This window comes from Microtus ochrogaster, chromosome 18 (assembly GCF_000317375.1).
Source record: "Microtus ochrogaster isolate Prairie Vole_2 chromosome 18, MicOch1.0, whole genome shotgun sequence".
Taxonomy (NCBI): domain Eukaryota; kingdom Metazoa; phylum Chordata; class Mammalia; order Rodentia; family Cricetidae; genus Microtus; species Microtus ochrogaster.
Window position 1 is genome coordinate 40,442,328 of NC_022020.1, and position 23,779 is coordinate 40,466,106.

Sequence of the window (23,779 nt, forward strand, 5' to 3'; positions counted from 1 at the left end):
TATGAATTCTTTCTTCTGCCTGTTTGACACTGACAAACCACTGGTGAACGCTTCAACGTTATCATTTCTGGCTCTAGAATGTCTGTCTAGGTCTTTTCAATATTTTTACCTCCCAACGACAATTTGATATTGTCATTTTGTTCTAGAATGCTTTCCTTTAGTTCCTTGCTCATGCTATTCTTTGGCTCTCATGCGTATTTGAGATAGCTGTTAACATCTTTGCCTAGAAAGTTTGAAGCCTGTGTTTCTTTACAGAATTGATTCTTGGAATTTTTGTCTTTTTTTTTTTATTTTAGTGGGCTATGCCTAGCTGTTTATTTTCATGATTTACGACTTTCTGTTGATAACTTGGCATTTAAAGGAAGAACCATTTCTCTTAGCTTGCATTGTGGCTCCATCTCAGAGGTTGAAAACCATTGATAGTCAAGCTGGCATAAAGACTTATAAGGGCCCTTCAATAGTTTTTAAAAATTTTGTCCCTTTCGCTCATTATTATTGTTATTAATGTGTTCTTCCTGGCATGTGAATGCCAGCCCTCTTCCTAGTTACCTTGAGAGTATGGCTGTATCCAAGTGGGTCATTCCAGATTCCTTCCCCCGCTTCTTTTAAGATCCTAGATGTTCCTTGTGTCCTCATGCCCCTAATTCTGTCTCCAGCAGTAACTCCAGTAGCCTCCAATGTGACCAGATCTGAGCCCAGTCACACAGACATCAGTCCTTCTGAGTTCCTCATACAAACCCTGCTCTTTTCCTTCTATCCTGAGGCAAAAGAAATTGAATTGTCCCTTCCTGCCCAGACCACTCTGTATTGGGGGTGGGGTGAAGTACACATAGGCAAAATGTCACATTTCTGAACATTTTGGGTTGCAATTTTCCTGACTGTTCCCTTGGCTGCTTCAGACTCTTGACTGGTTGCCAGAGCAACCACAAAATCGTGTCAGTTATCTGTTTACTTGATGTTTTCATGAGAATTTAAGCATTTTGGACTTCCCTGTTCACCGCCTTGCCAATGACACTGTAACGAAGTTTGGCAAATGCCATTTGAAAATTATTTTATTTTGTGGAGATTTATAATTTGTTTTGCCATCTGCTTTTCTCTCTGCATGTGAGATCCTTTAGGCACTTTTGATATTTGAAAAGTTAGTATAATTGCATTAATTAATTACTTATGTTCACATGTACTCATGTGCATAACTGTGTGCCATGGAACACCTGTGGATGTCACAGGACAGCACGGAAGCTGAGTTCTCTTCTTCCCCCATGTGGGATTGAACTCAGATTGCCATGCTTAGTGGCAAGCACCTTTACCAGGTAAGCCAGACCACCTGCCTCAGTTAGGTAATCTCTATTTTGAAGCATCTTTTGCTCTTGGAATTCTTAGTTTGTCAAAGTCTGTGTTTTGTTTGTTTTGTTTTGAGTATTTTAACACTTTCCCTGGCCTAATATAGGCTCAAGACTTCTGAATACTTAGGCATAGTTTGAAGGTTTGCTATCTGTGTCTGTGTATAGAATCCCTATATCCAATTATAGCAGTTATTGCTGTTTCAGTAATCTCAGGCCACTCAGCTAGTCTTTTCTCCTTGCCATAGGTATTTGATTTGTTTGGTCTTTTGGCTGTTCTGTGAATGGAACCCAGGTCCTCACACATGCTATGCCAACTCCCTGCCATTGCCCTATTCTCTAGCTTTTTTTATTTTTTTTATTTTATTTTATTTTTTATTGAGAAAAGGAAAAAAAAAGTTTCCCCCTCCTCCCAGCCTCCCATTTCCCTCCCCCTCCTCCCACTCTTCTCCCCTTTCCCCCACTCCTCTCCCCCTCCCTCTCCAGTCCAAAGAGTAGTCAGGGTTCCCTGCCCTGTGGAAAGTCCAAGGTCCTCCCCCCCTCCGTCCATGTCTAAGAAGGTGAACATCCAAACTGGCTAGGCTCCCACAAAGCCAGAACATGAAGTAGGATCAAAACCCCGTGCCATTGTCCTTGGCTTTTCATCAGCCCTCATTGTTCGCCATGTTCAGAGATTCCGGTTTTATCCCATGTTTTTTCAGTCATAGTCCAGCCTATTCTCTAGCTTTATGTGACATTCCAACAACGTCAGGCTGGACTTCTGTCACGTGACGTAGAAGTTAGGACATTAATCTTGCTCACGAGTGTTTCCCTTAGTGTTTGTCAGGTATACTTTCTCTTCTTCCTTCAAAAGCTTAATTTCCTTCCGAATAAAGCATAATTTCACAAACTGCTTCAATTTCCTTGCAACGGGAAGCAGAGTATAAACCTGTAAGTCCTATCAAACGATTTCTACAGACAGTAGTATTTGCCGTGGGGAAGCGTCTCAGTTTGGTGTGGTCCCTCGTTTGCTGCCTATGCTGTCGGAATGCTGTTCACAAAGCTTCTCCCTGCCTTAAGCTTTTTTGAGCTGGCTTTTGCCTGGCACTCTCCTTTTAGCTTCCTGCGCCCTGATGCCGTTTACTGCAGAGACTGTTTTGATCCAATGCGTGTTTTGCTCCTTGTATTCATTGCTTGTCTCACCGCTGTGACTAAACAGCTGACAGAAGCCACTTATCAGGGAGGGTTTTACTACGGTTCTCAGTTTGAGAGTTGTGGTGGTTTGGGTGAGAAAGACCCCCAAAGGCTCATGTTTGACCACTTGGTCCCTGAATGACCATGAGGACATGACTGCCCTAGGTAAGGTTGACGAGACTGGTTTTACTGTAGATATGAGAGACAGGACAGCTAGAGGCAACTGCAAGAGTCCAGATTGACCAGGGTGGTGGGGCGAGGAAGAGTAAGGAGGAAGAGGAGCATAAGCAAGCAGACCAAGAGAGGAGCTGTGAACCAAGAGGCCAAAAAAGGAACCAAGAGAGCCCTAGCCAAAATGGCTGGGTTATATTGGGATCAGAAGCTGGGGTAAGAGAAACCCAACCTGTGGGCTGGTGAGGTTTAGGGTAGGAGACTGTAAAAAGTTCTGGGAGAAGCCACAGGTATTGACTGAGATTTGACCAGATTTCTTTGGAAACTGACAGCCCCCAGTTGGTGGAACACTATTTAGGAAAGAATAGGAAGCGCAGTTTTATAGGCGTATGGCTGGGAGTGGGCTCTGAGGTTTCAAAAGCCTATGCCGTTCTCACTTTTCTGCATCAGATTTAGGCCTGGCGCCACACCTGCCTATTTCTGCCATGCTCCCCACATGATGATCATGGAATGTAATTCTCTAGAACTGTGAGCCCCCAGATGAAATCCTTCCTAAGTTGCTTGGATCACAGTGTTTTGCCAGAGTGGTGGAAAAGTTAAGGGAGACAAGAATGCAGTCCAGATCGTGCGTGCCCGTGTGTGCAGGACGAGTGTAAGGAGTGTCAGGGAGCAGAGACACAAGGGAGTGCTGTCAGCTTGCCTCTCTTATTCAGTTGAGACTCCAGCCTATCAATGGTGTTCCCACAATTTCGGAGGGTGGGTCTTCTCACTTTGGTTAATCCAGCCTGAAAACTCCCTTGCAGACATGGGATTTGTTTCCATGGTGATCCTAAATTCCATCAACTTGCCAATCAAGTTGAAGCATCATAGTACCTGTTTAAATACTTATTTGTGGATTCTCTATTCTATTGTCTACATGTTGGTTCTTATGCCAGTACCAAGTTGTTTTGTTTACCATAGATTTGTGGTCTAGTTGGGAATCGGGTATTTTGATGCCTTCAAGCTTTGTTCGTTTTACTCAAGATCACTCTGGTTACGGGGGGGGGGGGTGTCTTTTATGGTTTCATCCAGACTGTATGATTTTTTCCTATTCCTGTACAGGATGTCATTTCCTTTTGCTAGACACACTTTAATCCCAGCAGATATTAGATCTGATTGTGGCAGACAATGCAACTTTTACTGACAAAAAGCGAAAAGCCCATGGGTTTTAAAAACTATTCTACACACCTATTTCTCATTCGACACTTTTACTTTCTTTGTGCAAATTTTATACATTTCAGTTAGTTACCTAAACAAACTTCTGCCAGAAGCCAAGAAAGGTCCATTAATCTCATCTGCCAACAAGGAATCTAAATTAGGAATTGAAATGTCCTTCCTCAAAGCAACAATCAGATGGATATAGCAAGCAGTCCGCTCAACCATCTCCTCCAATCTAAACTGGGAGAGGCCAGCTATGTGCTGAATACCAATGCCTCAAGGTCTTGCTCTGACGTGCCACATCCAGGACACTGTATCTTGTGCAACCTCAAGTTGTGTAAGAATAATCTTGTTAGAGCAGTGGTCCCCAACCTTCCTAATGCTGTGACCCGTTAATACAGTTCCTTATGCGGTGGTGACCCCCAACCATGAAATTATTGCCGTTGCTACTTCATAGCTGTAATTTTGCTGTTATTAATCATAGATACGTGTTTTCTGATGGTCTAAGGCAACCCCTACAAAAGGGTAGCTCAATCCCCCCACCAAGGCAGCTGCAATCAAGAGGGTGTTAAAGTCAGAATTTCTCTCGAGAAACTGGATGGGAATTTTACCGAGCAAACCCTTGTCACCTCATTAGATAGCCCTGGAAATGCCTTCAGTCCGGTGTGGTCTGCTAGGGTGAGAACGGGCTGAAGCGTAGGAGAGTGGACTACACAGCCTGTCTACTGTGCCAACCCTCCTACAACACTGGCATCGTCACAGCAATGCATGATTCTGCCGCAATATTTTTCTTTGTTCTAGCCAACTTTTAATCTACTTCTCACCAGTCAACAAGTTCCTCGGGAGAGAACCATGCTGCCTGATTTTTATAAGTTATTTGAATTTGTGGGTGAAATGCTTCCAGGAAGAAATGACAAATGGGTCTCATTTTAGGTCCCTATTATGAATGACAGGTTAAACAACATTCTTACAATCTTGAGAATATAATGACCACATCTTTAAAAGCCTCCAGGGACTATGGCACATTTAGGAATGAGTCCATAAATTATTTATCTATACATTAATCTCTCTAAACCGATCTCCAGCCCTTGCAGTTTGAAAGCTACACTTCTAAGTCTCTGTTTCGGCAACATTGTATCTGAAGGGCCTACATCTGTACAAACATTTCCAGTGAAAACACCAAGACAACCCCCAGAGAAGCAAATAGAAAGAGGTGTTAAGTTTAGGGTGGCCTTCCCACTGCTACATTCCTGACAGTGGTGGATTCCACCTCCCTGCCAAAGGTTATGTAAGAGCAATGGTTCTCAGCCTTCTTAATGCTGGGACCTTCGCATTGTGGTGACCCCTGGACCATAAAATTATTTAGTTGCTACTTCAAAATTGTAATTTTACTACTGTTATAAGTCATGATGCAAACATCTGATATGCAGGGTGTGTGTGTGTGTGTGTGTGTGTGTGTGTGTGTGTGTATCTGATGTGTGACCCCCCCCCAAAGGGATCTTGACCCACAGGTTGAGAACCACTGTGTAAAGAGTGTCAAGCTTGCTTGCTCTTTGGGGCTCAGTAAAAATGAGGTCCTTAAGCAAATCTCTTTCTCACTTACCTTAAGATGGATGAGCTCCATCTCTGTCTCCCTAGTTGTGGATGCAGATGGTCCACCAATTAGACACAACTGTTGTGGAGAGGGTGGCGGACAAAGGATACACTGTAAAGTGCAGGCTCCAAGGCTATGGTCACCAAGGGACAGACATCAGTGTAAGCTTTTAAATCCTAAGGAAAAGTAATTGCAGATTTTGTCATTCCCACCCAAATCATTCTCACAGTTAAGACCAGCAACCAACAAGATGTAGACAAGAGGGCTACATCTAAGACAGACATCTAAAGTACCACATCTAAGGCTGACTACTGGTAATATATAAGAAAATTCTCTCTCAAATTAATATTTAAGGTCTGGACTGCCTGCTATACTTAAAAAGCAGCAGTTTTGGTTGTTTTTTTTTTTTTTTTTTTGCTTTGTTTTTCTTGTTTCCTCGTTTCTCTGAAGGACAACAGGTCTTTAATGTTATATAACAGGAAGAATAGAATTCTCAGTTTTAGGCTTTTGTTCACTGAGGTACTGTAAGTGTGTGAAGGGCTGGCTGGACAGGTGACACCCGGGCAGAGATCACTCGGCCTGGAAGCAGGATATATGAAGGCAGGCAAAACTCGGCAGGTGTTTTCAACTGGTGTAAAACATACACCATGAGCTTGGCATTTCCAGCATTTTACTGTGCTGTCCTGCAGCTAAGGAATACTGAGTTGTACACCTATTTCAGTACCGAGAGCAGCAACTCCCAACCCTCTGGAAAGCCCTCTTCTGTTTTCTGTGTCTATAACTTTAAAACTTTGATTTTTACCAATCTGGTAAACAGAATCCCCTGAACTCGCAAGGGCAGTCATTCATGCCACGAATTCAGGAGAACCTGAACCTTAATAGGCAAAACATGCATGATTGTCTCTTTATTCACCCCCATATGGACTTGGCAATGTAGTCCACTTCTGTATCTAAGGACTGTGGATCAGAACCACTGAGAAGCTGCATCTGGACCGAACATCTGGATGCTTCTTTCATTGTTCATTTCATGACACAGCATAACAACAAATTACACAAAGCTTAGTTGCATTAGGGGACATATCTTCTACAGGGGAGTTACATACATGGAAGAACATGTAACAACTGTATGTGAACACTATACCACTTAATAAACGGAACTTGAGTCTTCACAGATTCTGGTACTAGAACCAATCTCCCATGGGCAATCGGTAAGTGTCCTGTCTCTCTGAGACCCGACAAATGGCAAGAACTAGTTTAGTGGGGGCAGAAAGTAAGATAAACCCGGTCCCTGCCGTCACAGGACTTACGTTCTGAGTGTCCTTCACAGAACCCACAGGCTACAGCATGTCCAGTTCGCAGTTCTGGCCGATGGCAGTGGCTGCACATGTTTCCTATCTGTGGCCCAGTTCCAGCAGCAGCAGGCTCAACCACGCTACCTTCTTTGTAGTAGTGACGGTCGATATTCAGATGATGGATAAAAGAGCAGCTGAGCCTACTCATATGTCAGCCTTCTTGGTGCATCTAGTAGTTAACATCTGATGTTTTATACTACAGGAACTACATTTAGCAAATTGACACTTTAGGCTTGTTAGTATCTTTAGCATAACCTTGTAAACATACAAAGCCATGAAATTATACACCTTGATAGTACTTTATGTGGAAAATGAACTTTATCAAGTAAATATCATGTTGGAGGGAACTGGCAAGATGGCTCAGGGACAAGGGTGCTTCCTGTGTAAGCCTGGCAAGCTGGGGTCAACCTCCAGGAGCCGTGCAAGGCACAGGGAAAGGAAAGACTATGCAGTTGTCCCCACAATGCTCCAGCATCGCAGTATACCACTCCCCACACATCATGCAAACACACACTATTAAATTTCAAAAGCTTTAAAAAATCATGGGAGGCAAGCCAGATGCAACAGTAGTGAGACCACAATTTAAAAGTCCACATACAGCTATTACAGAGAGGGAGTCCTTCCCATAAGCTGTAATGACCAGGTCAGTCCAGCCTTGGGTGTCTTCACACACACAGTAACACCGGAACAAGCCGGGAACTCCTCTGACCAGTCAGTAGAGAAAATCGTTTGGTCAGATGACTGTTACCTCCTCCATTGGTACAGAGCCCCAGAACATGCTCAGACCGCCCCTACACACCGTATCTGCTTCACTGGGATAGCCCTGTAAAGGAGTTCTCAAAGTGCATAAAGGCACAGGGCTAGCTCCACTGAGCAAACACGACGCACTCTATCTGTACACAGCTACAGACTTTGCAAAGACATACTCCTCAGCTGCTGCAGTCATGCCCACACACTGACAACTACTTAACCAAATGACCCGAGTGAAGTGGGAAGCCTGCTGACAATGTCACAGCCACTGCTGCAGGAATGGGATGTGTACCTCTCGGTCTCTCCTCATGTGAAGACATTTCAAATGTGCAGCAGAAGTACCTGGGAAAATGGAAATGCAGGAAGAAGCCAGCACCGTACCCACTCAATCTAGAAAGAGACCACAGAACTCAAGGATCACACAGTTAGGATTTTATTTGTCAGATTACGGTGGCTCAGAGATGGCTTTCTAGAAGGCACAGCACACACACTTTAGCCAAGTCCTTTCTGTTAACTCTAAGGCACCCTCTAGTGTTTGGAAAGCTCCAGGCTTCTTAAGATCCTGGTGGAGGAGCCAGCGTTGGGCCAGGATCTTCCAAAACAAAAATACTTTTGCTCCATCCGTGTGTCAGGAAAAATCAGGAACATGTAACCATAATTCATATTTCAAATCCGTGCTATGATTATCTGTCTCATCACCCTCGCTTCCAGTTACCCTTCTGTTATTTACTCCTGGGTTGCTTTCAGAAGACTAAGACTTCATTAAAAAAAAGAAGCATATGATGCCTATAGGGGATTCAATTTCACAAACGAGAAATATACTTAAAGAACATTACCATGTAACCTACTTTGCTTTTGTTGAAGTTACTGGTAATTAGTACATCCTTCCTAAAGTATACGCTTAAATCTGTTATATTTGGGAATCAGAATTTTTGAACTTTATATATTTTAAGATCTGACCTGAACTGGGAGTTTGCTGATTGCCCTGCTCAGTGTCAGGTGGAGATAGTGGTTAAGTGCCGCCATGAGGCTAGAGGTGGCTCTGGAGAAGACGATACAAAGGGACTCTGGAGGCTTACAGGACATGGCTCTGTATAAACTTACTCTCAGGCGCCTTTGAAAAATGACTGTAGAAAGAATAAAAAATAAGCTCAGCTTCACTTGTCTTTTCAGCTAATGCCTTTAGGTGTCTGTCCCCACATTCTATTTCTGAAGCTGCGACAGCGCAGTGAGGAACAGAGGCAACCTATAACTTTGCTAACGACAACCTCACAGTCGTGAGCAGGAGCCCGTAAGGGAAGGTCGGATCAGCTATTACTATATTCTTAGAGTACCATGAAATCTGGTATTCAATTGTTCTTAAATTTAATCTGCATGAACTGCATTTAAACAAATGACTAATTTGTCACCCAATATGCCATACAGCTTCTCTGCCTGAGACTGCAAATAAGGGGAAAAGACTGGTCATATAAAATGATTTTAAAAAATGGCTACATTTATAATTGGCTTCAACTTAAAGATATCTACAATTGAAGGGAGCAGGGCACAGTATTTTTAAAGTGCAACACATACTCATTTGGCTCAGTATGAAAAATTATATAGCTGGAAATTACTGCAGTCAGTTCTCCCAGAACAAGTTGTGAAAAGCTGTTTGTATAGCCAGACGACAGATTTTAAACTGAAGAACACTGAAAAGTCATTTTAAGTGAGCATGTAAAATACAATTACAAATGAAGTCAGCATAGGAGAGGTAGCGTAAGTAAGATCAAATAAATACTATATACAGTAACATATAAAATTCAGCTTATAAAAATTAAAAAGAACATTCCAAAATAGTCATTTTCCTTGCTTTTGAGGATTTCACAAAAAATTAAAATTCAGACCTAGAGTACCTGCAAAGATTTCCCAAATGTTATGAATTACTGGCAATGCTTTTTGCCAAAACCTCTCTGATCTGCCGGTCCAGTTCACTAATTATCCGGTCTTCGTGGTTATATACACCGGTTCTCATCAGAGTGTCCCTTTCTTCTATCAGCCGAGTCAGATAGTCATCCAGGCCATCGTCTGGCGCGGAGCCCCGCGGGCTGCCCAGCTTCCCACCTGCGATCTCTCTGCAATCCTGGTACTGCTTCTGCTCTTGCTGCCTTAACCTGAGGAGTCAAGAACAAACACCACTCTAGCAGACAAAAAAACTATTTTAGTCTTCCTAATAGCACTATTTAAAAGCAAGGTAGTTCACAGGTTCTACTAGTGTTTTCAGGAAGAAAACAAAAACTAATAATTCCACTTGACTGGTCAGAAGTTGTGTTTGCACTTAGAGAATGCAGGGAAACCGTAAGGCACAGTGCAACATGCCCAAAGCCCGGCATCTGCCAGGGAGACCACAATTCCAGTCAGCCTGGACTGTAGAGCAAGATGGGTTCAAACATAAAAGCAAGGGGTTGGGACATAGCTCACTGTCAATGGGACAGCACTTGTCTGTCATTTAAGTCCCTTGGTTCAGCTCCTGACACTTAAACAAAACAGAATGTAAACACAGACACCATGAAAACCATAGAAGTTATATACCTGTATAAAGAAGAAAATAATGATCTTCAATTTTATCCAGATATTAAAAATGAATATTTTGTTCCCAATTAAGATGCATTTATCTACTTAATTTAAAAATATTTATGTTTAATTATTTGTGACATTTGTGTCTGAGTGTGGGGCGTACAGGAGTTCAGTTGCCATCAGAAGGTGTCAGACGGCTGGAGCTGGAGTTACAGGTAGTTGTGGGCCATCTGATGTGGTGCTGGGAGCAAACGCAGGTCCTCTGGAAGGGCAGTGTGCACACTGTAGACCACTGAGCCCTCTCTCTGGCCCCAGACTGTTGCAGTGATACTCTATATGCAGTGCTTCGTCTTATCTTTTCACTTTTACCTCAACTATTGATTTTGCACGGCTGGTCTTCTAAAGCGCTTCTTAGTGCTTGCTCCATCACTGAGATGCGTCATCATTTAATCCTTTACTCTGTGTCTTTAGTTGTAACTCAACCTTTGCTATCTGAACACAGCATATTCTTTAAATTTACTCATCAAATAGCTACTTATGCCAAACAATCTTGGGGCACAAACCTTCAAAACAATTTAAAAAGCGCTATGCTATGTGTGAAACAATATTTTGGTAAATGAGGACTGATATTTTTCTATGAAATTTGTAGATAATACAAAAATGCATCTTACTCTTTAAACATGCTTTATATCACATCAACACAAACGTGCATGCGTGTATTTGTTCAGTACCCTCCTTAATTCAGGAAGACCAAACTGAATGGCTGTCATATCAGACCCATGTTAGTGACAAAGGAATCCTTGTGACAACGGGTACCTGTTCAGTTCATTCCGTATGTCCAGCAGCTCCTGTTGCTCAGTTTTCACCGTCTCTTTCTCCTCGGCAGCCAGGTAACGCAGCCGCATCTGCTCCAACTCCTCTTGCTGCTTTTTAAGGCGAGCCATTTGACTTTCTTGCTCCCTCTTAAAAGAAACAGAAAAGCTGGCTTGTATCACTGGGAATGTGCCCATTTCTATGACTTGGACTCGGGATAGGACAATATGCTACCAATTCTGGGTCACATGATACTTAGAAATGCCCCACTTTTCTCCTGATAATCTTTCTATCCGTCTCTCTTTTTGACATCATAAAGCGTGGCCAACGAGGATGGGGGTTTGCTGAACAGTTACAGTGTCTAAGACTGTGAGGTAGGAGCAGCTGCTTGTCAGCACAACAGATTGCAGAAGGACCTGCATCTGTGAGCATCTAGGATCCGCACCTATGCACCACTGTGTCTTCAGAACTTTGGCAACAGTCTCTGATCATTAAACCCAAGAAGTTTGGTTAACAATTTTTTTTTTCTCTAGGCTTATATGAAATTCTAAGCTCATATTCTTTTTTCAAACAAAACTGGATCAAATGATATACCTTAATTGCATTTAAAAAATTAACAATGAAAGGAATGTAGTACTCTATAGGATGAAGATAGTCTACGATTTATAAGGGAGAATCTACCATAAGAGTGATTCCATAAGAGCCTACACAATGTAATATGGAGCTTCTAAGTCCACCCACTTATTTCTCTATAGACGAATGCTATTCTTTCCTTAGGGCAGTTCACACAGACAGCAGGGGCAACGTGGCATCCTTCGCATGTGTGTTGTCTTATTGTTGTTTTGAGAAAGGATATTACTATGTAGCTCTGGCTGACCTGAACCTCAAGAAATACACCTGCCTCTGCCTTCTGAGCACTGAGATTAAAAGTGTGTGCTGCCACGCCCAGTTCATTTTTTTCTAACTAAAATAATTTCTGATTATAGCAAATGGAAAACTGACTAGATGCAAGGGATATTTTGCTGAATTTACAATGTGAATTACACACATAAAGGCTTACCACAATTCCTGAGTCTGCCCTTCCCCACGACACACCCTCTCCAGTCACTACACTAATAGTTTCCAAACTAGCTCTAACACCATAAGTAAGTGCTGATCATTCTGAGTTCTGTGCAGGACTATGAAGTCCAGATTACTCTGTGTTGGCTTCTTTTACTTGTACTGCCCTGTGCGGCTCATCACTCGCAGTAATGCACAGTCTTTACTCAGTGGACACAGTTCATCCACTTCCAATTTTATAGTCTAAATGCGGCAATGTTAAGATGACGATGCATCTCACCTGGCTCTATACCTGGGTCAGAAAACAACAATTGCAGGATTAGGTAATATTGCCCAACTGTGGACAAGGTGGTCCATTACTCAACTCAATAGCCAGTGTGAGAGTTCCTGGGCCATGTATTTTTGACCAACACTTAGAGATCTTTTTTTCTTCTTTTTAAAAATTCTTTTAGTGGTTTGTCCTGATTTTATTTTGCATTTTTTCAAAGAGTTTCAACACATTTTAATGGCATTTGGATATGCATATCTATAAAGTTCTAACTAAAACCTATAGCTGTTATGTTTCAAACATTTCCCAGTACTCTGTTTTGCCTTTTCACCTTTCAGTGGTGTTTTGGGATGAACAGAAGTCCTTAATCTCAACATAACCTACATGGTTCCCTCAATTCCTTCCTAGCAGGCCTTCTCTTTCTTCGCTCTTTGACTTGTGTCAGTCTTAAAGATATTATTTTCACATCTACTTATTGATGGGTGTGGGTACGTACTGTACATGGGTGCAGGTGTCCATGGAGGACAGGCCAACATGTTGGATCTCCTGAAGCTAGAATTACAGGCTGCTATGAGACACCTGGGATAGCAGCTAGGAACTAAGCTTGGTCCCCTGGAAGAGCAGCAAGTGTACCTAACCACTGAGCCATCTCTCCAGCCTGGAGATATTCTTTTACAGTACCTTCTGAAAGCATCATTTAATCAGTATGTACACAACTGGCTTTAGGTACAGTGTGAGTTGAGACTTGTTTTTTTCCCTAAACAACTTAAGGACAGTGTTGGCATGATCCCCCGCCCGTGTGTGAGGGCACGGACAGTGTTGGTGGGGTCCCCGCCCGTGTGTGAGGGCACGGACAGTGTTGGTGGGGTCCCCGCCCGTGTGTGAGGACACGGACAGTGTTGGTGGGGTCCCCGCCCGTGTGTGAGGGCACGGACAGTGTTGACGGGGTCCCCGCCCGTGTGTGAGGACACGGACAGTGTTGGTGGGGTCCCCGCCCATGTGTGAGGATGTCTGTGGATGCATTGAACCAACACACTTCCTACCCATGCATTAACACAATACTCGACTGCAGTATCTGACAAAAGTCCATCCTTAGCCTCTATCAGGCTACTGTGCTATGGTCTCTTATAAAAAAGTTCTTATTTGTTTGTTTTTCAATGGGGTCAGAGTTATTCTTACACTGGTCATTTAAATTCGAATGTTTGAATCAAGTATTTTTTCTGTATATATTACCCATTACAATTTGTCTAACAGCTATACAATTATTTTTAATTCTTGAGTCATTTTCGTAGGTAGTTTATCAAATCCACTTGCACTTGCTCATAGCATCCTAATCTCTTCATTTACTGGCAGGATCTGGGGTCCTCACTCCTTTATAACATTCTGCTACTGATAGGGAGCCTCACTTTTCTAAGACTTCCTCTCAAAGAAACAACTTTGTATGTGGCAGAGGCAGACCTGGGGTGTGTGGTCCAGGGACCCTGTATTTTGAGCTGATACTGAGACTTGGGGCTCACTGGTAGGCAGATCTATGTGGTCGGTGTGGGACAAAGACCTGCCTATCTTTGCCTGCCCAGTGCTGGATTACAAGCACATGCTACCATGCCAGGTTTTCTATACAGGTGATGGTGTTAAAACACAAGGCTGTCAGCATGGAGGGTACTTTACTGAATGAGTTATCTCCCTAGCTCTGTCCAAAAACCAGACTCTTACTTTGTAACCCGCTATGGTTAAATCTCTCTCTAGGCTCTGATACACTGCATTTTATTGTGTTGCATTTTTATTATTTTTGAGTTCAAATATTTTCTAATCTTACCATAGTCTTGAATTTAAAATGGGTAATTAAAAGTAAATTACTTACGAAATGTTTCATGTTATTGAGTTTTACTAAAGTTTCCAGCTCAGTATCCCTGTGAGCAGGGCACATTCTAAACTACAATCTCTGTGAGTTCAAGGCCAGCCTGGTCTATCAAGCAAGTTCCAGGACATCCAGAGCTGTTATTTAAAAAAAAAAAAGTCACCTTCTGCCCTTACCCTTGCTCAGTAGACGCGTGCTCCTACCTACCCGTGCCTTAGGATGGCCTTCAACAAGCTGATTTGCTTTTGGGCAGTTTTAGTATGATGCTTGTAGGTATGGCTTCCTATACATTCATTCTGTGTAGCATTTATAGATCTCCTTGGATATAGGAGGAGGACACACACACACACATATATATATGTATGTATATAAAATCAAATGCTTACACATGAAGACATTTCCTAGTCCTTACCCTGCACTTTATGCTTTCTTTGCTGTAATCACTAGTTTCCCTTTCTCAGTTTCTATACTTGTATTAACCTATCTTCTAATTCCCATAGCCTGTTTCTGTTATGTTAATAATATGCTCTTAATTCTTGTTTAGTTCTCAATTTCACTTACTTTTTTTAAGAATATCTAATTTCTCCATTATGTCACCTATTTCCTAGAGCACAGTAATTGTAGTATTTTAAACTTCTTATTTGATGACTCCAAAGTCTAGATTACTTGACACATTTTTATCAAACAAGTGACAATCAGATTTTCCACTGATGAGGACTACTGTGGCCAACGAGCATATAAAAAGGATGCTAATAAGTCATTAGTGACTAGGAGCAGAGTAATACTTTTGCAATTTTATCAAGCCGAAAACCTAAAGACATCTATAGCAGGCATGGACCGACAACAGCGTGAAGAGAAGTTATTGTGTGCTACCATGTGCTGGATTTTGCAGTACTGGGCTTGAGCTTGCCTTACACATACACACTAGGCAAGTGCTCTCCCAAGCCACATCTGCAGCCCTGTACAACTGCTGGAAATTCACAATTGGCACAGTCACTTCGGGAAATAACTGAGCAATGTTTAGTAAAGTTTAAGTTAGAAAAACTGAATGTATTCTTCTAGTATCTGAAATTCTACCAGAAAAACTGTTACTTGTGTGAGAACTGTTCGGGACTGCTTTCCATATGGAAACCTGTAAAAAGCAGTTTCACTAAAGATTACATATAGAAGCTGCATAACTGTGGTGCCTTCACACAAGACTACTCCATGAAACTATTTCATGAAGATAAATAATGCTATTTACAAAGGTTTTTAGAACTTCAAAATTGCTCACTGCTAGGCATTAAACATGGAAGCCCAAGCAGGCTAGGCAGTTTATTCCCACTGCCCATGCAGAGATGACGGAAGGGGTTGACTATGTTGCTCCTCCTCTCTCCTGCTTCCACTCACTGTGGCAAGGCCTCACTAACTTGCCCAGGCTGGTCTTGCAATCATCTTCCTGCCTCATCATCGCGAGGAGTTGGGATTACAGCTCTATGCCACCAGGCTTACCTGGATATATTTTTTCAATGTTTTACGTGCTGAAGTGATAAAGATTAATAACAAATGTTAAAATTCAGGGTAATGGTATTCACAAGAAAGCAGGAAGGCACAACCTAAAAAAAAGAGCAGCTCGGTCTGGAAGGCGCTGATGCCAAGGCAAAGTGTGTGCACTGGCACTACCTTCCTCTACATTAAATGCCAGGCATGGCGCTGTGCCACAGTGCTGGGAAACTGGAGATAGGAGGATCCCAGGGGTTCACCAATAGCCGGGCTAGCCAGCTGGTGAGCCCCAAGGTCATTGAGACACCCTGTTTCAATAGAAATGAAGTGGAGAACAATCAAGGCAGACGTACGTGTGACCTGAGCTTTGACAGGTGCACACATAAACGCATGTTGGAGAAGTTATTTTAAGAAAGGAAAATGACATGGGCAGACACACGGTAATGATTCCCTCCAGTGGGGAGGAGGTGAGAGCGTTGTTGATTTTCACTTCTACATTACCGAGTGTGGCACCTACACTTGTCTGAGCCAGGATTCTCACTGCGTAGTCTCACTAGAGTCCTGTCTAGCCTGGCACTTGTGCTGGTTGATTCTATTGCCTCCGCCTCCAGAATGCTTGATTACACATATGTACCACTATAACTGACAAAATCTGCATAACGAGAAAAAGTATGACTAAAAGGAGAAAAACAAACCAGAAGTTGACTATTTAACTTCAGGCTCCTGAAGTTGTTCATAAAATGAACTTCTTAACAACACCACCCAACTTGAAACATTTTTATTCTAAAACATACCAAAAATCTTTGAAATGCCTTGAATTTTAAAGCAAGCATGCCATACTGTTAATAATTACATATGCCTGCAAAAACTGCAAAAACAAGGGCCAGGGCAAACGCTTCCCACTGCCAGGTGCTCCGGGTTAAAGGCTCCTCAATCAAGTGAGTATAATCTTTATTTTGCCCTGCCTGCCTATAAATCCAGAAAGGAGATGTAAACATGCATACACTAGACTAAACAGCGGCTACGAAGTGGCCACTACTTACTCTCCCACTCACACATACCATCCAAGTCTGTGGGAAAAACGCAGAACTAAACTAAGGAGCTCAAGTCAAGTTTTCTGAAAATAACCCAGAGCTGACAAGTCAGTAGGAGGGCCTGGATGGTTTCAAGACACAGTTTTTAACCAAGACTTGGACCTCCAACTGTTTTCTTAAACAAAGATTTACATCCCCATCCTTGGCTAAATTACTTATAAATTAATCAAATTAATTACTCCGAGTGGATACGCAGGAGGCTGGACAAGATAGTGCTGATGTCAGCCGATGAAGTCTGCGTTGCTTTAACTAAATATATTGGCTTAGTTTTAAACACATCTACTGTGCACAAATATGGTAAGGGACCCACGTGCTACTAAATAAAGTCTTAGCTCTGTTTCCTGTCCTGGGAACAAACATACAAGAGTTTAAATATGTAACATAGTGAAAATGTTCTATTTTTATGACTAATTCATATTTCATAATAATGATTCACTAATTTTTAAACAATAGCAGCCTTTATTCTACTTACAGATTGTCTGCACCGGCCTTCATATTCTAAATGTCAATCTCGGGTATTTGCTACTATTCAAGAATTTACTTAGGTACCAGTTTAAAAACAGCTCTACAGCGTATTTCCACAAAGAGAAAAAAGAAACTAAATTGCCTCTGCAAATCAAACAAGTACTCCTAATGTCCCAAACCCAGAATAAAAGAGTATCATTTCCTTGTTTTTAAATAGGGTCTCATTTCATGTCATATTTATTACAGCAGCCACCATCAATTACTAAGAAACAAACAAACAAAAAACCTTTAGAAAACTTACAACTTGGATTGAGGCTGAGAATGAGAAGGAGAGTTTTCTTCTAAACAACTGGAGGACTACAATTTTTTAATTCACAAATTGACTATACTAGGTCACTTCTGAGTAATGGAAATGTCTCTTTAAACAATGTTCTGGCAATGGGCACCAAGCATTAGATCTTATTTCCAAGACTTACCAGCTGGATTTTGTCATTAACATTTATTAACAATCTAAGATATGGCTTTCACCGTCTAATCCGTACTACACGAATGTTTTCTGTGGCCCTCCAGAGGGATTTGATATGACACATTACTGGCAGGGATTACAGCCTCGTGGCTATTCACCAGAGGCAATGTAAAATTAACATGGTACTAATCCAATTTAAACAAAAAAGCTGCACAAACAATTCTCTGAACAAAAGCAGAGAGACACTTCCAATTTTATATTCAACACAAAATAAATGTGTTTTTAATAAAAGAGTTTTATGGAAAAAATTAGAATTTTCACACATATGAAATGTGCCAATTTAATGAAGTTATTAATTTTAATCTCCCAAAACCAGTTAGTGGCATCGCATAATTCACTATGAAGACCCCAAGGCCTATTGCTTTCCTTAAATTACTGCATCTCAGTATGGTCTGCAAAACATCAGAGGTTCCTAGTGACCTCAAAAGTTGTTTATAATATTGTTTCTAAAGCAGAAAGTTTACAGGATAAGGGATAAAATTAGTCTAAAATAAGAAAGTACTAAACACACTGCACTCACTCAGGGACTGCTATTTTTAAATTAATATTTATTGTGTATGTATCTGCCGTGTGTGTATGAGATGCATACATGTGAGCAGATACCCATGCCTATGCACGCACATGTGCAGGGCAGAGCAGGGCACCGACTCTCTTCCCCTGGTGTTCTTTGCCTTATATGATGAGACAGGGTATCTCGCTGAGTCTGCAGAATTCGCTGTTTTGATTAAGGACTACTGACCAGCAAGCTCCCAGGAGGGACTTAGCTCCTCCCACCAAAGTTGGGTTCCTGGTACACATGCCATGCCACTTTTTATATGGGTGCCGAGAATATGAACTCAGGTCCTCACAAGTAGGGCGGGTGTGTTTACCCGCTGTGCCCTCTCCCCACCTCAAGGTGTAGCTTTCAGTTTCTTTAATGGACTAAGTTCTGGAGAAATTCAATAGCTTTCTCTCTTAATAAATTTACAGCAACTCAAGAGAAAGAAACTGAATGTGATATCCTCTCGTATTAGAAACAAATAAAAAAATCATTTTGCCAATTTTTTTAAGACAAAGTGAAAATACACAGGAAGAAAGAATGAATAGGAAATAGAGTGTATATGTGAAGATCTAGACGATACCAAAATGTGAGGATGCAGGATTAGCAAAGAGGAATTTAGGGGGTGGGAAGATCTCATAATCTTTGGCTTCGTTTTTGTTCCTTTTTTAGGGCGTGTTTTCATGTATGCCTGTGGAGGCCAGAGGTTGACATCAGTGTCTTCCTCAATCATTCTCCATCTTTTTTCTTTGGGATAGAGACTCTCAAAGTGAACCTGGAGCGTGCCAATTTGGCTAGACTAGCTGGCCAGAAGCGCCGAGACCTTCCTCTGTGAGCTTCTCCAGGGCTGGGCTAACAGGCGCCCTGCAGCACCTGGCCCTTTTCAGAGGAATGCTGGTGTTAAAGCTCAGGTCCTCATGCTGGCTCGGCTAGCACAGACCAACGGAGCCAACCGCCCTCCCCGACCCTTTTACTTTTGGGACAGGGTCTCTCATAATCCTGGCTGAACTTGGACTAGCTATGACTGCACACATATTCAATAGCCTTTTAAAAAGAGTGACTTAAATCCTTTTACACTGGAATATTGAAGAGTCAGGCATTTAGATGTTAAAGCATAACTTACTTATTTTAAAAACAACTTCAGTTAACACACACCGTCGATGCCAGCACTTGGGAGGCAGGTGGATCTCTGACTTTTGAGGCCAGCCTGGTCTACAAGAGCTAGTTCCAGGACAGCCAATGCTACACAGAAAAACCCTGTCTTGAAAAACAAACAAAAACCTACTTCAGCCTGATGTGGTGGCTTAATACCCATAATCCCAAAGACTTGGGAGGCTGAGGCGGCAGCACTGTAAACTCAACGCCAACCTGGGGCAGCCTAGGGAGAGCCCTTTCAGAAGTAGCATGTGACTTTCCGTGCTCCCTGTTCCAGAAGGCCTCCTCCCTACATTTAAATGCCACTTACGTATCTTGGTATCATGACTATAAGGCTAGCTGCCTCTTCCTCAAAGATAGCTAGTTTTCATCCCAACTGCTCTCACTAACAGACGATCACACCCTTGTTTTCTACTAGTAGGTGCCAACTCATTTCTTCTGCTTTGTGGAAAACCTTGTCAACTATGCACTGAAACTGTAACAAAAGAGTTTGGACTTCAGTCTTAGTTTTCCCATATTGTATCTCCGTGAGCCTACATGACAACAGTAAGCCTCATTTCTTCATCTGTAAAATAGGAATATGATCGGCTACCCAGAGATTTTAGAATTAAAATGAAAATACTGAGATTTATTTGGTACAGGGTAGTACTACGCCCTCAGGAAAAAAAAAAACAAAACACACCGTCCCTCATCAGGTTGCTCCCTAGTCAAGGACTCCCTCGCTTGAGTTCAAATTTTTTAAAAAAAATGTGTATTTTTGGCTACTTGTATACTTCTAAATCTAAAAAACTAAAATGCCCACTCATGTTTGCAAATCTTATGTCCTTCCTCTGCTCCAATTAAGAGTCTTGTTATGATACCCTGGCTGACCTGGAACTCATTACATAATCCAGACTAGCCTCACACTCATGGCAATCCTCCTGCCTCCACCCCCAGAATGCTAGGATTACAGGTATACACTGCATACTTAGCTCCAATCAGCTTCTTTAATTGTATTTCCCAAACCGGAAAACCTTTCCAGAATCTATGGCTGAGCCCTTGGCATCATCTTTCATGAATGATCTTGTTACATTTCTATCACTACAATTAAAGCTCCAAGTGTCCTTACCAGAGATGCCCTGGAAATTGGGTTCTCCTCTATGTTTTAAAATGCTTTCTCACTTCGTGATTCTTTGCAGTAACCACTGCAGTCATTATAGCGACTACTACTTTGCTATGTCACAACCAATTTTGCTATTAATATCCTAATGACTCATCTCCATGCGAACTCTACCCTTCTGACACCAGACAACGTCCTAACTCACAATAAACAATTTTCTCTTCTGTGTGGTGCTCAGGCAATGGTTACAACTGTTTCTTCCTTATTACTAATACTAATTAGCAATAATACTAAATTCTCAGCTCCCTGAGGGTGAGGCCCATGTCTTACTTATGTACATACACTGAGCATGGTATCTTGATTTAGGAAGACCTTATTACTGTGCAAAATGCCTATGCTAGAGTGCCAGCATTAAAATAATATATTGCTAATTTGAAATGCAAAATGTAAAAAGCTCTAAAATCCAAAATTTTTGAGCTCTAGTGTTCATGATGGCACTACACAGGCATAACACTATAAAAAGGAAAAAAATTACCCTTTGGCTATATAATTACTGTAGAACTGAAACACAAACAGATTAAGTTTACACTTAGGTATATATCCAAGACATCTCATTACACATATGCAAATATTATAAAATAGGAAAAAAATCTGAAATCCAAAGTATTCCTGGTCCAAACAATTTCAAATAAAAGACACACAACTTTTGTAACTTGAGTAAATCCACTCTGTGTACTATCTAATACTTTGATATCTACCTATAACGCATACAATCTGAACACAACGATAAGCTACACTGGCATATGGTCTAGTACTCTTTAATTCCCATATAGTCTAGTAGTACCCTATAAAAAGATCATAAGCGTTAGCATAATACAACAAAGATATTGAATAGTATTTGATGTAATTTTATGAAAACATTCTAAATCTATAAATCCGAAAGACATTATATACCAGGTTTATTCAGAAATAAAGCTGATACATTTTTTTAAAGTTGGAGTAAATTAACTATTCATGATCTTTTAATAGGTTCAATTAATTATATTCAAAGTAAGCTGATTCATATGCTCATGGATCTTAATCATTTGAAAAAACTATAGCCCAAATTAAGATACATTTCTCATGAAAATAACTTTCTTGTCTAAGAAGGGAAAATGCCAACAAGGATTTTCAGAAAACTATTAAGTCTTTTAAACCTAAAATTATGCAAAATTTCTCAACGACAGCTATCACAGTTGAATAATCATGTCTTCCTATGAAAATCATTTTAAAATATGCTCTTAAATGTTAAGAAATGGTAAATTTAGTTTCTCCCAAAAGTGTTCCTTTCAGTGAAGCCTAATGAGAATGAGTTCTAAGGGAAATCAGTTGCTTCCAAGTGAAATTAAGTTGCTTATTTCAACAAGACAGCTGACAACTAAGAATAAGAAAGCTTCAGCTTTTAATTGTGAAAAGAGGATTCTGCATATAACACATTAAAAGACAAACCCAAACAGCCCTGATCTTCAACCACAGCACTGGAGAGGCCACAGAAGACTTCTATCACATAATGTCAAACATGAAACTTACAAAGTAGCCAGGAGAAGACAGAGTCTGCTCTCAACCACATACCTGCTTGAGTCTGGCAAGTTCTTTCAAAGCTCGTCCCCACTGCTGCTTGTAATGCAGTTTAGACTTGGTTGCAGATTCCAACTTTCTTTCAAGTTCAACCTAACAGTGATTAAAATCATATCAAGTGAAACACTATACCACTGTGTGCAATCACTGAAAGATAATATATACAAAGAGTCGGGCTTAAGAAAAGAGTTTATACAGCATGACATATGACACAGTCTAAAGCTGTTATATAATTTACTATAAATATTATGGCACATGAACATTTTCTTGTTTAAAATATAGTATTATTTTTATTGCCTTGCAGGCTAGACTAAAAAGAACTGAATTAGTCTTAACCTCCAGACAGTTACTATAAATGTATTTAAATGTGTATATTACACAGAATGAAAATACATTTATTTTTAACAAAAGACAGCTCTGACTGCTAACATTCCTCTTCAGCCTGTGCTCTGATCTCAGAAGGCTGATCTTCCTTTTTGAAGGCCTATGATTAGGTGGGATTCTGTCTTGTAATAAGGAGAGCTGAGATACTTTCTTAACTTTTGGCAAAAAACACAAAACACTGGAAACTGTGCAGTGTTTTATCAGAAAGCAAATTACTAAGAGATGCAAAGTCAAAAATGTAAAAATATTTTAAGAATGTTAAAATAAACCCAAGAGGGAGAAAAATAATGTTCCTTAATAACACACATCTCACTTTTATTTTCTATCTTTCCTGAAATATATAAAGAAAAACACTAAAGTGATTCAATTAAAAATCTGGTTATTTATGTTTGCAGCAGGCAATCTGTTATGCATGAACTAAAGCCAACTTGGCTATGTTCTGGAATGTACTCACTCAGTGCTAAAAACCATGCACCAAACAAATTCATGCAGCCAGCAGTTTTACTATTAAGTGATAATGTAATAATCTGCTTGAATTACAGTAAAATATTGTTACTCTGAACTAGCTGGCTTTTTAAAAATCAAGTTTAGTTTTTCCCATACATACAACTCCTGATGTTTTATGAGAAAAACAAAAATGAAGACACTATAAAAATTCTAATGTTGGAAAATTCAGAGCGAAATAAAATGACAGGAAAAGCAGACTGCCAAGTTGCCGTCACAAAAGACCAGAACATTCTCTGCAGTTATATATGACTACTAGGACTGGAGGTCTTTCTGTTTTACAAATCCCTAGTGCCTGGATTCAGATGTGTTGACATTTCCCAACAGACTCAAGCATCTTGAGCTGAATGATATTGCTGAGATTACTGGAGATAATCCCTCCACTTATGCCCGTGATTCATACACTTCACTTGGTAATTTAACAACAAGCTGTACCTCAGAGGAGCAGAGACAGTCTCTGAGAGCATGCACATGGGCCTGGACAAGGTCTGCATCCTGGACCAAACCAAGGGTGAGGCCTAAGGACCTGCTCCAACAGTAAAAACTAGGCAGTTCTACCAGTTTTGCATAAATATTCAAAAATTCATAATTTTATAGTTATGTATACTAATTGAAAACACATGTGTCATTCTGCATATAGTATTTTTATTCCTAAAAACTTACTGGCACATATAGGGCACAAATTCATTCCTATCAATAATCCCTAATATTTTTTTAATATTTATTTATTTACTTATTATGTATACAATATTCTGTCTGTGTGTATGCCTGCAGGCCAGAAGAGGGC

General features: G+C 40.9%; 1 protein-coding gene across 2 annotated transcripts in view; it reads right to left on the reverse strand.

The window, feature by feature from the left end:
- Positions 1–7,998: 7,998 nt before the first annotated feature.
- Positions 7,999–23,779, reverse strand: part of Cep120 (centrosomal protein 120) — a 59,759-nt gene continuing 43,978 nt past the window's right edge. For both annotated transcript variants that reach the window (XM_026783479.1, XM_005356110.2), the window contains 3 exons: positions 22,099–22,197; positions 10,947–11,092; positions 7,999–9,727 (listed from right to left, as the gene is read on the reverse strand). In XM_026783479.1, the coding sequence (XP_026639280.1) occupies positions 9,490–9,727; positions 10,947–11,092; positions 22,099–22,197 (483 nt within the window). In that variant the 3' untranslated portion in view covers positions 7,999–9,489. The remainder of the gene's footprint in view (positions 9,728–10,946; positions 11,093–22,098; positions 22,198–23,779) is intronic.